The sequence below is a fragment of the Caloenas nicobarica genome, chromosome 1, assembly GCF_036013445.1.
Source record: "Caloenas nicobarica isolate bCalNic1 chromosome 1, bCalNic1.hap1, whole genome shotgun sequence".
NCBI lineage: Eukaryota > Metazoa > Chordata > Aves > Columbiformes > Columbidae > Caloenas > Caloenas nicobarica.
In genome coordinates, this window is record NC_088245.1 from 184595942 (window position 1) to 184611109 (window position 15168).

The 15168-nt window shown below is 35.2% G+C and overlaps 1 protein-coding gene across 2 annotated transcripts in view; it reads left to right on the forward strand.

The window, feature by feature from the left end:
* LRCH1 (leucine rich repeats and calponin homology domain containing 1) overlaps nucleotides 1-15168 on the forward strand; it is a 131367-nt gene that overhangs the window by 74455 nt on the left and 41744 nt on the right. For both annotated transcript variants that reach the window (XM_065642421.1, XM_065642431.1), the window contains exons 5-11: nucleotides 226-362; nucleotides 1549-1676; nucleotides 3648-3732; nucleotides 7957-8062; nucleotides 8945-9057; nucleotides 12822-12889; nucleotides 13964-14050. In XM_065642421.1, coding sequence (XP_065498493.1) covers nucleotides 226-362; nucleotides 1549-1676; nucleotides 3648-3732; nucleotides 7957-8062; nucleotides 8945-9057; nucleotides 12822-12889; nucleotides 13964-14050 — 724 coding nt within the window. The remainder of the gene's footprint in view (nucleotides 1-225; nucleotides 363-1548; nucleotides 1677-3647; nucleotides 3733-7956; nucleotides 8063-8944; nucleotides 9058-12821; nucleotides 12890-13963; nucleotides 14051-15168) is intronic.

Below are 15168 nucleotides of genomic sequence, written 5' to 3' on the forward strand. Positions count from 1 at the left end.
TTCAGGAAAAACAATGTTTCAAAGTATTTATTTTAAAATTTATTGTCACTTGTCTAACATGCACACTTTTCATTTCCCAGTATAGAATGGAGTAAATGTTGACCATGTTCCTGCCCAAGTTTGTATTTTTCCAGAATGCAAAAGAAGATTTATTGAGAAATATTTTATTATTTTATGGTAAAAATAAATAGATATAATATCTTCTCTCTTTTTTGTTACTTATAGAACTAGTACAACTTCCCTTGGTAAAGTTCGACTTTTCCTGCAATAAAGTGCTTGTGATTCCAATTTGTTTTAGAAAGATGGTGCAGTTACAAGTATTACTGCTTGAGAACAATCCTTTGCAGTCTCCACCAGCACAAGTAAGTAACATCTATCATTTAAATTGTGCCTTAATATCAGGTGGACAATAACAAATTATGGCTTATAAAATGTCACCTTTGCAATTGCAGCCTTCTGAACTTCAGTCATCACAGGCATTAGTTGTTGATATATAAATAAAACACAGAAAACTTCTTATGTTCTGTGTATGAGTCTGTACACCACTTGAACCAACATGAGACTAGGAGATTTCTATACTGTTAGCTGTTTATTTTTGTCATTCTTGTCTGCATATGGAATGTTGCAATATGTATATAATTTTGAAAAAGAGAATTGAAAAACTTCCTGGATAAATTTTCTCTCTGTTAATAAGAACCCAGTTCTAGGAAGTTCTACAGTGATTTACTATTAACTTAAAAAATACGCAGATGGTCTAGAATGTAATCCATGTGAAATACATTTTAATTTGTAGTGTAGGTTAATAGATTGTGATACACAAAGCAATCAAATTCCTGTTCTGAACTGTAGGCCATGCTGAGAAATGATTATAATAAATGAAAGGAACCTGTGCTTTCTGCCTAAGGACAACTTCATTGTTGTTGACTTGCTGGACAGTAGGTTCAAACTACATTGCTGAAAGCTGCAGTTGTTCTGGATCAGCAGCTGTTGCTTTTATTACATTGGAGAAATGCTTCTCATAACCAATAGTGATGCTGTTACTAAACTCAAAAAATACAGAGCAAGTTTCAGCAAGCACTTGAAGTGTGCAATTTAAGGAAAAAAAAATTCTAAAATGCAGGTGAAACACATCATAAAGATGCTTGGATGCTAGTAAAAACAATATGACTAAGTATAAGGGACATGGTGACGAATTAAATGTCTAATGACTAATTTGGGGAAATATTTGTTCAATGGATGGTTAGTAATAGGTCATATGATATATTTTATCATAATTCTTTTTCAGGGAAAAGCTTATTTGGATTTTTTTAACTAGAATACATTATTTTCTTTTTTTCTGTCTTACTCTCTGAGTAACAAGAAGTAGTTGATCAGGTAATTGAAGTAGTTCTTAGTAATTTTAAAAAAAAGAATGCAATCCATTTTCCTTTACATGGTATCTATTGTGATGAGTTGGGTTTTGGGAAGTTTTACACTAAGTGACATTTGGAATAAATAATTTCTTTCGTTCTAGTTATGAATGTAACTCTTTTTTTTCTTGTCGAACAGATTTGTACAAAGGGTAAGGTGCATATATTCAAATATCTGACTGTACAGGCGTGTCAGATTAAAACAGCAGACTCACTGTATCTTAATGCCATAGAACAACAGCATTTGCCACAACCTGTGGAAGAGAGGTATGTATGAAAATCTCACTTAGTTTTTTCATGTAACATGAACAAAGTGAAATAAATATATTTATATCCTTAGCTTCCAGAGTTTCATTATTTAGGTGATATTTGGAGTGTACTTTTTTGAAGGGATTTGTTTTGCTTCAATATATTTTAATCTAGTACAATCCCTATAAGAGTTTAGAAAAAAATATTTTTAACAATCATATCTGATTAAAGTTAGCAGCACATTAGGAAAGAGCTTAGAAGTGAAGCTTAGTTTAAATCCTAACCTCTTACTAGTAGACTACCGGAATATATTGAAAATATATTGAGATGGTAGTATTATTAATTGTTGTAACTTTCTTGTTAATCTATTAACACATTAAGTTTTAATTTCTTTTGTTGCTTTGTGATTTATGTTGTTACACATTTGTTGCATTGTTGTTTCAAGCTTATCCAGAGGCTTATCCATCCAGCAAAGAGAACTGCATGTATGTTGAGACACTTTTAAAGTGAAATGTGCTTATTTGTTAGCAAAATGAAAGACAAAATCTTTAATGTGTTATGTCAGACATCTAGGAAATGTCATCTTGTATGGTGGTTTAAGGACAAGAACTAACTATGAAGCAGCTCCTTTTTACAGGAATCTCCACAGCTAATTGGAAACCAGTTTTTAGCCAGCTCTTTCTTCACTAACGTGGGAAGTATAATATAGCCAGGCTGAGACAGTACGATAATGCCTTATTTCTGGAGAGAAGTACTCAATAAAAACAAAATGTTGTTGTGAATAAAAAATAACAATGTTACTGCTAACACCCCGGTGAGGGAGGGGAAAATCTCACTGTTGGTCATCTAAATAAGGTTTCAAGCAAATTTTTTTCTTCCATGTATACTTGGAGACATCTTTGTGGATATCTGTCAGGTAAATGCCAAAGGTGGGAAGAATCCACGATGAAGAATAGGTTTTCAATTTGGGAAACACCTACTGGTTTTCTGTTTTGCTCTTTTAGTATACAAGAAAATTGACAGGAATGTCATGTCCTGTATGATATTTTGGTCATATAAGATCATACAGGTTAGGGTAAGGGGATAGTACAGAGTAGATACCAGTTGGTAACTAACAGCCTAATGCTCTGTCACATCATAATTACCAAAATTTTATTTTAGAGAATAACTACACTTCTAAAGAAAAAAACATAATCTGATTAGGATTTCCATATGCAGTTTCTATTAAAAAATCCTTAGTATTTACTGATAATTTAAGATTAGTATTAATCAGATGTCTTATTCATGTGAAGACCGATAAAATTCTTTTTTAAATTGCTGTATCAATCTGAATTCAGGATTGTAACTTTCAGGATTGCAAATGAGAGAATAATAAATATTATTAAAAACAAGTTAGGTGATGGGTCTAGTAGCATACTTTAAAATGAGTAGAGGTCATACTAGGTAATGAAACCAGAAGAGAGAGCACTTACCATTATTATAGTCATTTTCTTAAAAACCTAGATTTCAAAGTCTATTTTAAAGCACATAAAGAAGGTTTCTGTGTTAATAACTACTTCAAGCCGCAGGGAAATATCAGTTCATTTTTAACGCGTCAATGGTTACAATTAAATCAATTGACTTCAGTTTGAGTTCAACTAGTTTAGTTGCTTTTCCCGTGGTTAAATGAGTTCAGTCAGACACCTGTGCTACTTGTAGATGATAACTGTGTTTTTACATAGTGTATAGACAAAAAAAAGCTTTATAGCACATTATTTCTGTTGTTTTTGTTAATCATTAGGCTAACCAGATGTTCTACCTTATCTATTTTACTATCGCCAGAATACAAATGTGTATTTTTTAACCATACTAGGCTATTTCACCTTCTGCCATTAAGACTGGTTGGAATTTTGCTTTGATTTAAGCCAGGACAGAATTCTAATGGTAAATGCTATGATAGTTTTTTATTGCTTTGGGGTTTTTTTAAATTTTTTTTTAATTCTCATCTAGCATTGATGACATCTACCCAAGTAAAAAGGACTCAGATTCAGGTGTTGGTAGTGATAATGGTGATAAACGTTTGTCAGCAACAGAGGTAAGCTGCCTGAATACTGTGTCCAGCTTCCCTTCCCTCCACACCCATATTTTGGCTGTTATGGAAATGAAGCAGAATTATTGTGATTTCTAATGGTTTCCCTCTAGTTGTAAGAGCATGTGGTCCGTTCAGAGACGCTTACAAGCTGTTTTGCCGTTCTTACACTTCCTGAAGCTGACTTAGCTTGATAATTAAACTGTTATTCTAGAATTTCCTCTTTAGCTATAAATAACACCTTTAGAAAATAGACCATCTTTCCTGTAATCAAAATGTAGGAATCAGAATGCTGCAAAAAATTGTTTTAAAGACAACCAACCCAATACATTTTTATTAGCAAAAAGGCTTTTCATATGAGAACTATTTACTCATTCTATCCCCGCCCGACTACTACTCTTCTATTAAGGAGAAAATATTGCTGAGATCAGGAATTCCAAATGCATTTGGTAGTAAATTCACCACTCACTGTTCCTTCTGAGGTGACCTTAAATACCTATGTTATACATGAGAATTGTGCAAGCAGTATTAGCATGTTGCAAGTACAGATTCATGTACATTGTTAATTTCAATCAGAAATCTACGTATCAAACATTAGGTAAACATAAAATGATCAGTCATAAAGTGATCATTAAAACATATTTTTGGACAGTTTTTATAAATACGTCAGACATATAAAAGCAAACTACATTTTAGTCTGAATGCTAGCGGCTGTTGAGTTTCAGCTCTTTTACAGAAAATACTACAAGATCATTTTCCATTTGTATAACTTAAATGAATCACTTGTTTGAATACTAGTTGAGCTTTTTTTTTTTTAGGAAGCTTGCTAATTAACTTTGGGTCCTTACACACAGGATGAAGTACTTGATGAAATGACTAGTTTGCATATTTCTCTCTGGTATGTTGGTAGGGTCATTACAGGGTCAATTTTTCAGAGCTATAGTCATCCTGGGCATTTCAAGTGAAAGATGTAGTGTTGCTGTAAAATTGATCACAGCAACTTGAAGGCGAGTTCTGCTTTAAGGTAGTGCACTCATGCACCTCATCTTTTCCTAAAAGTGTAGCATTTTCATTCATATTCCACCCTGCTTTGGTCTTATTTTATCATTAGTTAAAATTCATTAGAGCAACAGGATGCTTACAAGATCCAGATGGTGTCCCTGTTTTGTTACCCATATGAGTGACACATTAGTACCAGCAAAAATGCATATGAAGATTCTTTCAAAATGCATCATCTGAATTCAGTGTTGGAATAATGTTAAGTATTTTTGATTCTTATATGTCTGTTGTCATCTTCTATTGCCAGCTGCATAAAAATAAAACTGTGGACGAAGGAAGTGAGATACTGTATTTCACCTAGAAAGGAGCAATACTTTTGTATTATTTCACACTGCTTTGGATAGTTTCTATTTCATAGCATACTGGCAGGAAACACCTGGAAAATCAATTGCAAAATTCTGTAGGCCCTGAAAGTGAAACATAGCATGTTAAAGAAATGATTTCTGTTTACAGATTGAATAGCTGGTGGGTTTATTTTTTTACACCAACACTCCAAAATATTTTGCTAAAAGCTGTGTATGTTACTCTGCTGGAAAAAAAAAAAATCTTGCCTCTTTTAGTATTCAGAACTTGTAATAATGCATATAGGAACATTTTACTTTAAAATTTTCAAATGATAGTTGTGAGATTAACAAAACATGAATCTTTTAACTGAATTTAGTGCTTAAATGTCACATGAGATACAAACTGAAAGAAAGAGAAGGAACTTCACTGTAACCTTAACTGTCAGAATTAATCTATATAGTGCGTGTCTTTTTTTTTTTTAAGCTGTTGGATTGTTGTTGTTTCAGGTGTAAAAGAGCTAGTGAATTTTGTGCTTAGAGTACTTGATGTGTGGTTTATCTTCTCTTTGAGATCCTAATTTGTTTTGTTTTAAAATAAAATTTATTTTAAATTAAAAATTTATTTTAAGAATTGATAAATAGGATCAGTACTGCAATGTTAGTTCACTTCATTATAAAGCTTCATCATTTTGATAAGGCTTTATCAAGTCTTTGAATATCCTTTTGAATTTTTTCTCTTTCAGCAGAATAAATATAGCCATTGAATTCATAGAGTTAATGACATACGGTTTATTCATGAAGCACACTTACGGTGGTCCACATTTACAGAGTGTGTTAAGTCCAGACTATCCATGGCAAATAGGAATAACCATGCATATTTTTGATACAGTTTTTCAAGAGCAAAGCAGATTTGCCCCATTCCTATCACAAACCTTGGATTCAGGATTTTAAAAAAAGCATTTTCTGCATGGTATATGAACATCTAAAGGTAGCAAGAATGGCATATTTTACTGGAAGCTAGCAACTGTGAAACTGAAAAACTGGTTGTATGGAATAATGTCCCATTCTGTTGCAGTTCTTGTGTTACAATGGGCTGAACTGATAAATGGAGAAATATAATTTCCTTAAAAAAAATATATTCTTAAAGGATATGGTGGAAACTACTATATATGTATTGTAGCAGTTACAGAATACATGTATGGAATATGTATGCTCAGAGTAGCAAGTTACAGAAACACAGAGCATCTAAAGAATGAGCAAGACCAGTGAGTTTGTTGGGAAAAGATTTGCAAAGCTCTGAGAGACTGCTTTAGTGGTATGCTCTCTGTCTCAGGAGTGCAAGAATAAAAACTTGGCCTCTTCTAGAAACTGTTTTTCATAAAATCCCTTAGGTTGGAAATGACCTTTAAGATCATTGAGTCCAGCCATTAACCTAACACTGCCAAGTCCACCACTAAAGTCCCTAAGAATCTCATCTACATGCCTTTTAAACACCTCCAGGGATGGTGACTCCACCACTTCCCTGGGCAGCCTGTTCCAATGCCTGACAACCCGTTCTGTGAATAAGCTCCAATCTGAACCTTCCCTGGTGCAACTTGAGGCTGTTTCCTCTTGTTCTATCACTTGCTACTCAGGAGAAGAGACCAACACCCTTCATGTTACAACCTCCTTTCAGGTAGTTGTAGACAGCGATCAGGTCTCCCCTCAGCCTCCTTTTCTCCAGGCTAAACAGCCCCAGTTCCCTCACCTGCTCCTCACAAGACTTGTGCTCCAGGCTCCTCAGCAGCTTTGTTGCCCTTCTCTGAACCCTCTCCAGCACCTCAATGTCTTTTTTGTAGCGAGGAGCCCAAAACTGAACACAGGATTCAAGGTGGGGCCTCACCAATGCCGAGTACAGGGGGATGATCACTTCCCTAAGTCCTGCTGGCCACACTATTCCTGATACAAGCCAGGATGCTGTTGGCCTTTTTGGCCACCTGGGCACACTATTGGCTCATGTCCAGCCGGCTGTCAATCAACACCCCCAGATCCCTCTCTGCCAGGCAGCTTTCCAGCTGCTCTTCCCCGAGCCTGTAGCGCTGCCTGGGGTGGTTGTGACCCAAGTGCAGGACCTGGCACTTGGCCTTGTTAAACCTTATGCAATTGGCCTCACCCCAATGACCCAGCTGGTCCAGATCCCTCTGTCTGGCCTTCCTACCCTCCAGCAGCTCAACACTTCTACCCAACTTGGTGTCATCTGCAAACTTACAGAGGGTGCGCTCCATCCACTTGTACAGATAATTGATAAAGAGATTAAACAGAACTGGCCCCAGTACTGAGCCCTGGGAAACACCACTTGTTACTGGCCACCAACTGAATTTTACTCCATTCACCACAACTCTTTGGGTCCGGCCATTCAGCCAGTTCTTTACCCCATGAAGTGTATGCCCATCCAAGTTGTGAGCAGCCGTTTTCTCCAGGAAAATGCTGTGGCAAACAGTATCCAAGGCCTACTAGTTATTGCTGTAGTTCACCTCAGGGGAGGATGTGAGCAGGTCCCACTGTGAGCAAGTTGCTGCCAGTCCTACAGAACAGCAGAGCTCTAGGGGCATGGGACAGGAGAGAGGACAGTGTGTCAGCACTTCTGTGTGTAGCCACTGTCTGTAACGTCATAGACAGGATAAGCTTGGAGATAAAGGTAATGTGGTTTAGTGTACCAGCTAATACAGCTGAAAAAATGCATGATCTTTAAATCCAATGAAGAAAAGCTAGTGTATTTGAGAGTTATTTGCTTTTTTTTGGCTCTACCACTCAATCTCATAAAACATATTTCCACAGTGTACAAAGCTCATCTTGCTTGCTATAGGCATTAAATTAAGAATCAAGTGTTTCTGTTATTTCTTCTTAGCCGTCTGATGAAGATACTATCAGCTTTAATGTTCCAATGTCAGACATCGTGGAAGAAGATCAGGTTGTAAAGGAAGATTCAGGTCGCCATGCTAACTCAAGAAAAGGTTGGAATGTAAAAAAAGTGGAAGTTAAACACAGGGGAATTCTGTCAATAATTCTGTGTGTAAGAGTAAATTCAATTTGCAAAAGTCACAGCCCAACAAGCATCAGTCTTGCATAAAAGCAGAGTCCATTTCTACAGCTGGACTTAATGCATATATAAAGCTTTATTACTTGAAGTCAGCATGACCCCTGGAAATAAATAAATCTCTTCAGATGTTGAGAGAAGGTGTAATTTTATCTAAATTTTATTAAAGTAACTTAGTTTTTCTAAATTATATCTACATAGTGATAAACAATGTTTCTCCAAAGTCTGCACATACTAATGGTAAATCACAGGATGAACTCAGTGAGTCGCATATGGAAGCTACATAAATAGAAGATCAGCCTTTCCCTAGTGTTACATACTAGATTAAATGAACATCAATTGAGATACTGATCAGAATTTAGTAGAATACTGAGATAGTAACAGCATTACATCCTACCTACTGTGTTATAGTATAACAACTCTAAAGTTGCATTAAACTGCAAGTCACTGACTGAGACATCTGAATGTCCTGAAATACTCTGGCTGTCCGTGTTCTTGTGCTGGTACTGGCAAGACGTATTTGGTGTAGTTCAAAACTGACTCCATCAATGCCTGTTCTGGTGCTTCTGATCTGAGACTGTAGGAGCCCAAGGTATTGATTTATTCCAACTTTGAAATTAATTGGCATCACTCCTTAGAAAGCAGAAGTCTTAATTTGCTTGAGGTTCTTAACATGCTTTACATTTAAACTTTGCTTGGTTTTGAGCTCTCTAATTTAATACAGTTAAATTGCATTGAGTAACAAATGTTGAGCTGAACCAGAAATCATTATTCTATCTTTTTAAATTGTTTTTATTAGTGGAATTCCATCAGGGATCTTCACCCTTGATTGTCAATGATAAGTCAAGAGAAACGGGAAGCCAGTTTGATGAATCAGATACTCTTACTACGGAATTTATGAGTTACATTAAGGCAAGTTTTGTGACAGTTTTAAATGGGGGGAAATATCTTCATTGCTTTCGTAAGCGTAGAGCAAGCAGGAATGACAAACTGACGACATTTTAATGAATAGAGACCACAGGTGGTATTCATTGTCATAAAAAATAGAGAAGGCAAAAATAAGCAGGTAGGTTTAAAGTGATTATAAGTAATCTAGGAGGTCAATTTAGCCACAACTCTTTTTCTAGTATATATGAGAGTTATCCTTTAACTATGTATAAACCTTCAAGAAAATGTGGCATATATGTTCTGTACTATTTGCTTTCTGTTTTGAATTAAGAAATTTTTGCATTTGTTACGTTAGGAAAATGCAAGAAGATTTTTCAGAATTGTATGTGGTGGCTAAAGTTATGAAATAATGTTACAATATTGAAATACATTTTCTTGAATGTTTTAAAATTATAGTGGAAATGTAGAGATCTTTAAAGACAATAGATCATATTTAAAATAAAATCGATTATTCTAGGAACCTACCTCTTACAAGATTTGACAACTTCCTTTCTTGATGGATTTTGGGAGTATACACTGACTCTCCTGTGTACTTCGTAGATGCTATAGGTGATAGGAGAGTGCATTTGAGTAATTGTGTGTATGTTTTTGTGTATAATAAAGCATATGTGTGTGTATATAATGAACTATGCAAGAAAACACAGGTTATCCACAATAAGAAACTTTGAGATGGTACCCATCAGCCTTTTTTGTATGGAAAGGTCTGGGTGCCACTTTAATTTCCTTAAGACATTCATTACTGAACACTCGTGCTCTGGATTGCTGGTTACGCATGTCGTTAGGTAGTTGTTAAATCCATTTGAAAGTATTACTCTTGTCTTTCTGTCATGGTTAATGAGCACTTGCTTATTAGTCATGGAGCATCTTCCTGGCATGTGGCTTCTTGTTGGGGAACTGCCAAATGTGCTTCCTTTTGCAACTGTTTTTCACAATGAATGACCTTTTAGAAATTGTTCTGTTGTGCCTTTTGTCTAAGTTGTATTTTCCCCATTTACTTATTTTTTTTTTCTTCTATTTGTGGCATTACATTTAGTGGAATATGTCTAGACTTAAGTGTCTGAAAAAGCTGCAACGGAATCCATAGAAATGTACTATGAGTCATTAGTGATCGCTGTTGTGTGGTAGCTCATGTAATTCACTTGCATTATTATATAGCAAGAACTACCTGATGAATTTATGAATTGAATGTAGTTAGGTAGACTGCATAGACTGAGGAGTTTTTGAAAGATTCTAGAGAAGTTTTGAGCAAGTGGGTTTTTTCCTGTGAAAATTCATTTGCTGGATACTTTTTCTAGATCCCTTGTAATGCAAAGATATTTAAGAAATAGTAGTAGTATTTTGTAGCATTCCTGTGGACGTGATGTCTCCTCTTCATTTATAGGCTGGAAGAGATTATCTAGTATGGCTATTTTTAAACTAATTTTCTCCTTCTGTAGAGGTTGTTAAGGTGTGCAAAGAGGCACTGTATCACTTCCATCTTCCATCTCTTATAGGAAAAAATGTGCTGGGAAGTAATAGTGAAAAGAGAGAGGATGTGGCCTTTCAGCTTCTTGGAAGCAGACTTCTGGTTCTGCAAAAGATCTCTATTTGAGCAACCTTTCTGGTTTTTGTAGCAGCAAAGATCTTGAAAATGTTCAGCTACTTGCAGAATCTCTGGGGTGGTAGCCACAGAGGAACAGGATTTAGAAACAAAGGGAGAAAAAAAAAAAACCCAAACTTTTCCCTTTCATAGTTACTAAAGACATGTAGTTATCAGAAAACTATTTACATACTAAATACATGTTGCTTATTATTTCTTGTTATTTACACATACAAATGTGAATTCGGTAGTGTTGATAATTAGGAAGAGTTATTTAAAGCTGCTGGAAATGTAGGATACTACAGTTTATCTTATATTGGCTTGTTCTTTAGTGACTTTTATACTAAAAAAAGATGGAGGTTTTTTTTGATAGTTAAAATATTTGTAGTAGTAGTATTTTTAGATAGTTATGATGTTACTAAATGATCATAGGTTTGCTGCAAACAAATTTTCAGCAAATGCACACGTGAGGTGAATGAATGAGATAGAATAGAATGCTTTCATCCTCCCCTGACAAAGGAGTAGACACATCTGAAGCTGACCTTACATTATACTGTGTATATACTTTGTATTTCCCTTCCTCATTCTTCTCATTTCATCATCATGTTTTTCAGTAGTATACAATGTGAAGACTGTTCCCTTGGGAATGTCCTCTATCATAAGAAGATAATATTATCCAAAATAATGTGTTGCAGACACTGGTTCAGTAAAATATAGGTTACTGTATTGATTTTCAGTATAAGAATATTGCCAGAGTGAGCAGTTTAATTTTTTTTAAATTTTGATATCTTCTTAATGTTATGGCAGTTGAGATCAGCAGTTGGTGACTTGAACAGGTAGTAGATCCATTTTATTCTGAATATTTTGAACTTGAGGCATTCTCCTTCTTGTGTGGATTTCTGAGTCTGTGTTCTTTGGTTTATATTTAGCCATGTACTAGAATGCCTTTTGGGATAGTGGGCGTCTTCTAAAATTGAGATTCTGGTTAACCAAACCATATGTAAAATCAGTACAACTTGCAGTGCAAAAGAAGGGCTTAGGATTGGAAGATTTTGTAATTTTTCAAATGTTAGTAATTTATGTGGCTTTATTTATCTTATCTATATAATTATGCCCTCAGAATACAGATCACCTTCTAGAATAAGTGCTGATTTTTTTTCATTTTTTTACGGGAAAAATCAACGTACTTCATTCCCATAAGGAGAAAAAGAAAGGCTTTATTCATTCTGCTGGGGAATTGGGCCATCTTTTGGGAATGTTAGAGAAGCCAGTGCACTCTTCAGTGACACATCTGGCAGAGTTGGACAGCATCTATTGGTACAGGGTGATGCGATTGTGCCAAACACATGACACAAAAGAGGACAAGCCTGTTGATTCTCTACTAGTACAAAAGCACATCCATTCAGAGAGCTGCTGTATTTACTGGCAGCTGAACTACCTCAGTGTTCCTGCTTATCTGAGATAAAAGAGAAAAGAAAATTGCACAGTACCAAATAGAAGCATAAAAGAGAGAGTCATCTTTTCTAATAAGTAGCACTTCATAGTTACAGGTAGGATGTTACAGCACCTAGTTATAGGTACGATGGGGGGGGCTCAGTATGCTGACATTGAACCCCAAATAACCGGCTGACTGATAGGCAGTTTTTGTTCTGATTAGTTTTAAAAAAATGTGTTAGTGGCTGTTAAAAATGTCAAATAGGAATCCTGTTAACAATTATGGGTGAAGTACATAATTGCTACCGTTTGCGTATTTGGAATTTCCTTGCTCTGTAAACAAATTGGCTGCAGGAGGAGAGCCAGTAAGAGGAGAGTTAGGGTTGTGCTTAATTGAAAAATTGTTTGCATACACCAGAAAGGCACGAATGAAATCTGGGACGTAGACTAAAGAATTCTCGTGCTGCTTGACTTCCTTTCCACAGTGAAAGGAGGGTAAGGGCTGTTGACCTAAATAAAAGCTGAACAGTGAACAGAAGATCTTGTAATCAGTATCTTAAAATGGGGTAGAGTGAGGAGTGGAGCAGAAGGATTGCATTGCTTCAACTAGCCACCAGAAACTGTTACATAAATTAGGTCAGTGCAGAGTCTGAAAGCAAAATTTATCTACCTACTTAATTGCGAAGTTCAGTTCTCAGTATCACTTTGCTTACAGAGCAGAGCAGCAGAGTGTGATGAGTTATTGAGAATAGAAGAGGACACACAATGGCAAACAGACGAAATGTAAGTATTTTTTTATGTATCTTTAAGTAATTAGCTGTGTGATTTCATTAGATTGATCAGAACTGGCATTTCCTTATCAGTTGTTAATTTTGTAGACTTGGAGGCATGACAGAAGCACGCTTAGTGTGTGCTCAATGTTTTATACATTATTGCTAAATAGAGTAGATGTCATATTACAACTGATTGATTTATATGCAGCAATAACACTGTAATATTTTTTTTACCTATGTAGAATGCAAGCTTTAAACTGTTTTTTGATATTCAGTCTGTTAATGGCATTGTAAAAAGGATTTTATCAAAACTTGTAAGATCTAAATTCGATGTACGTTTTTAAAAGTGTCATTTAATTGGAAAAAATACCTTTATCTTTTTTCTTCTCTTGTCATAATTTTAACCCTGAAGCAATTGTTAATTCATAGAGAAGAGCAAGTGAATTCAAGTGAATTCAAGAGCAGAGCAGAGCAAGTGAACATCACTTGCTGAGGAGAGTGCCTAAGGAAAGGGGATTTAGCATGACAGTGTACTGTGAAGTTGTCACTAAGCAGAATGGTGGAGTCCTATGTGATTTAAAAACAAAACTTGAAGGAAGGGAAGAATAAGTACTTTCTGAAAGAGCTTTATTGGTAGAACTACCAGACAATTGTGTTTCTAAACCCCGAAAAGAATTACAAGTGTTGAAAAGCAGAAGAAAGCATCCTGATCCATTAAAGAATCATTGTATTTAGTAATTACGTTAAAACAATACATGTGATGAGTGCAGTTAATAAAGAATCAAACATGGGTAAATAAATTTTCAATTTTAGAAGTCAGTCTGTTTAATTAAGTGCTAAAAATTTTAGTTCATCACGTTTGTTTATGTACGTGTGTATTAGGTTAAGGGGGCTTTGTTAAGGACAAAGTGCTGGAGATTTTTTTCATAAATTCAGCACACACTAGTGTGCACAGAGGCTAGTTTGTCCCCTCTGTAGTGTTTATGTTCCAGTTGGAAGATACAGCTCACAAACTGAAATTCAGGCTATTTTTGATAATTGCTGTTGTTCCTCTCTTTTTGAATACCTCTGTTTTCTGTTACAGAATAAATTTATCAGAAGAACAAACTCTTGATATAGAAATGATAGAACAACTAAGAGAAGCAGTAGATTTATTACAAGATCCCAACAGGTACGTTTACAGTAGCTGATATGTTAATGTCATATATTTAAAATTTTTTTGAATGACTTTGGAGTTCTTTATAGTGATGGCATTTCTGTAGTCTCCCTCTGAAATCAAAAGGAGAAAGAGGCACCTAGAGAAATTTACTTAGATTTCCTCTGACTACAGAAAGCGAGGCTTTATAATTTAGGTGCCTGTTACAAGTGGCTAAAGTCAGGTGGAATGACTGAATCTGCGAATAAACAAAGGACTAAGTATTTAAAATAAAATAAATGCTTGTCCTACTGAAAAGGACTGACAAGAGTGGCGTAGATGGTTCTGTCCAGATGGTTGCTATTGCTTTTCTTAGCGTAATTACCTTCAGAAATCAATTAATTTCAAAACTAGGTACCTAATTTTTCTTCATTACTTCTATGAGGTAGCTGGTTTAGAGCTTAATTTCTCTGAAGACTGGAAACCTTGTCGCTTCCAGCCTAAAGTATCCTTGTTTCTCCTTCCTCCCTTGACCAGTTCACCATGACTGTTCTTCAGTTTCAATGCCTATTTTGGTACCGTTTTTTCACCTAGCAGACCTTTCTACTTTTAAGGATAGAAATTCACTCCTGTTAGTATTTCTAGAGAGAAAATGTATCTGGCTTTATTTTGAGTCATATAGAGAATTCTTGAATCGTATACTAAATACCTGAATTAAAAGTATTCTTGCTTGATAAGAAGTTATGCACATTAAGAAAGCTTTTTAGTTCCCGTGATTTCTGCAAGGTAGTATACCATTGCTTCTGCACCTCATATGAGGCTTATTATTTTGTGGGAGAAGTGTTGCAATTAAAAAAGGAAGAAGTCTGGTTTGGAAAAAAGTGTCATTAAAAAAATTTCGGTTGTTACTTTTTTTTTTTGGTCAAATATTGCCCCAATGTTTCCTATATATTTAGTTTTTCTTATTAAATGTAAAATGGCAATAAAATACAGAAAATTAGACTATTTCTTCTAGCATATTCAGATGTGCTTTCATTAGTAACACTATAGTAAATTTGAAATACGGCTATTAAAAATGGTTAGTCATGTCATGTATGTCTCTATTTTCTACCTTTTTTTTTACATAGTGTTACATTTTTGTAGTTGCATTTTCT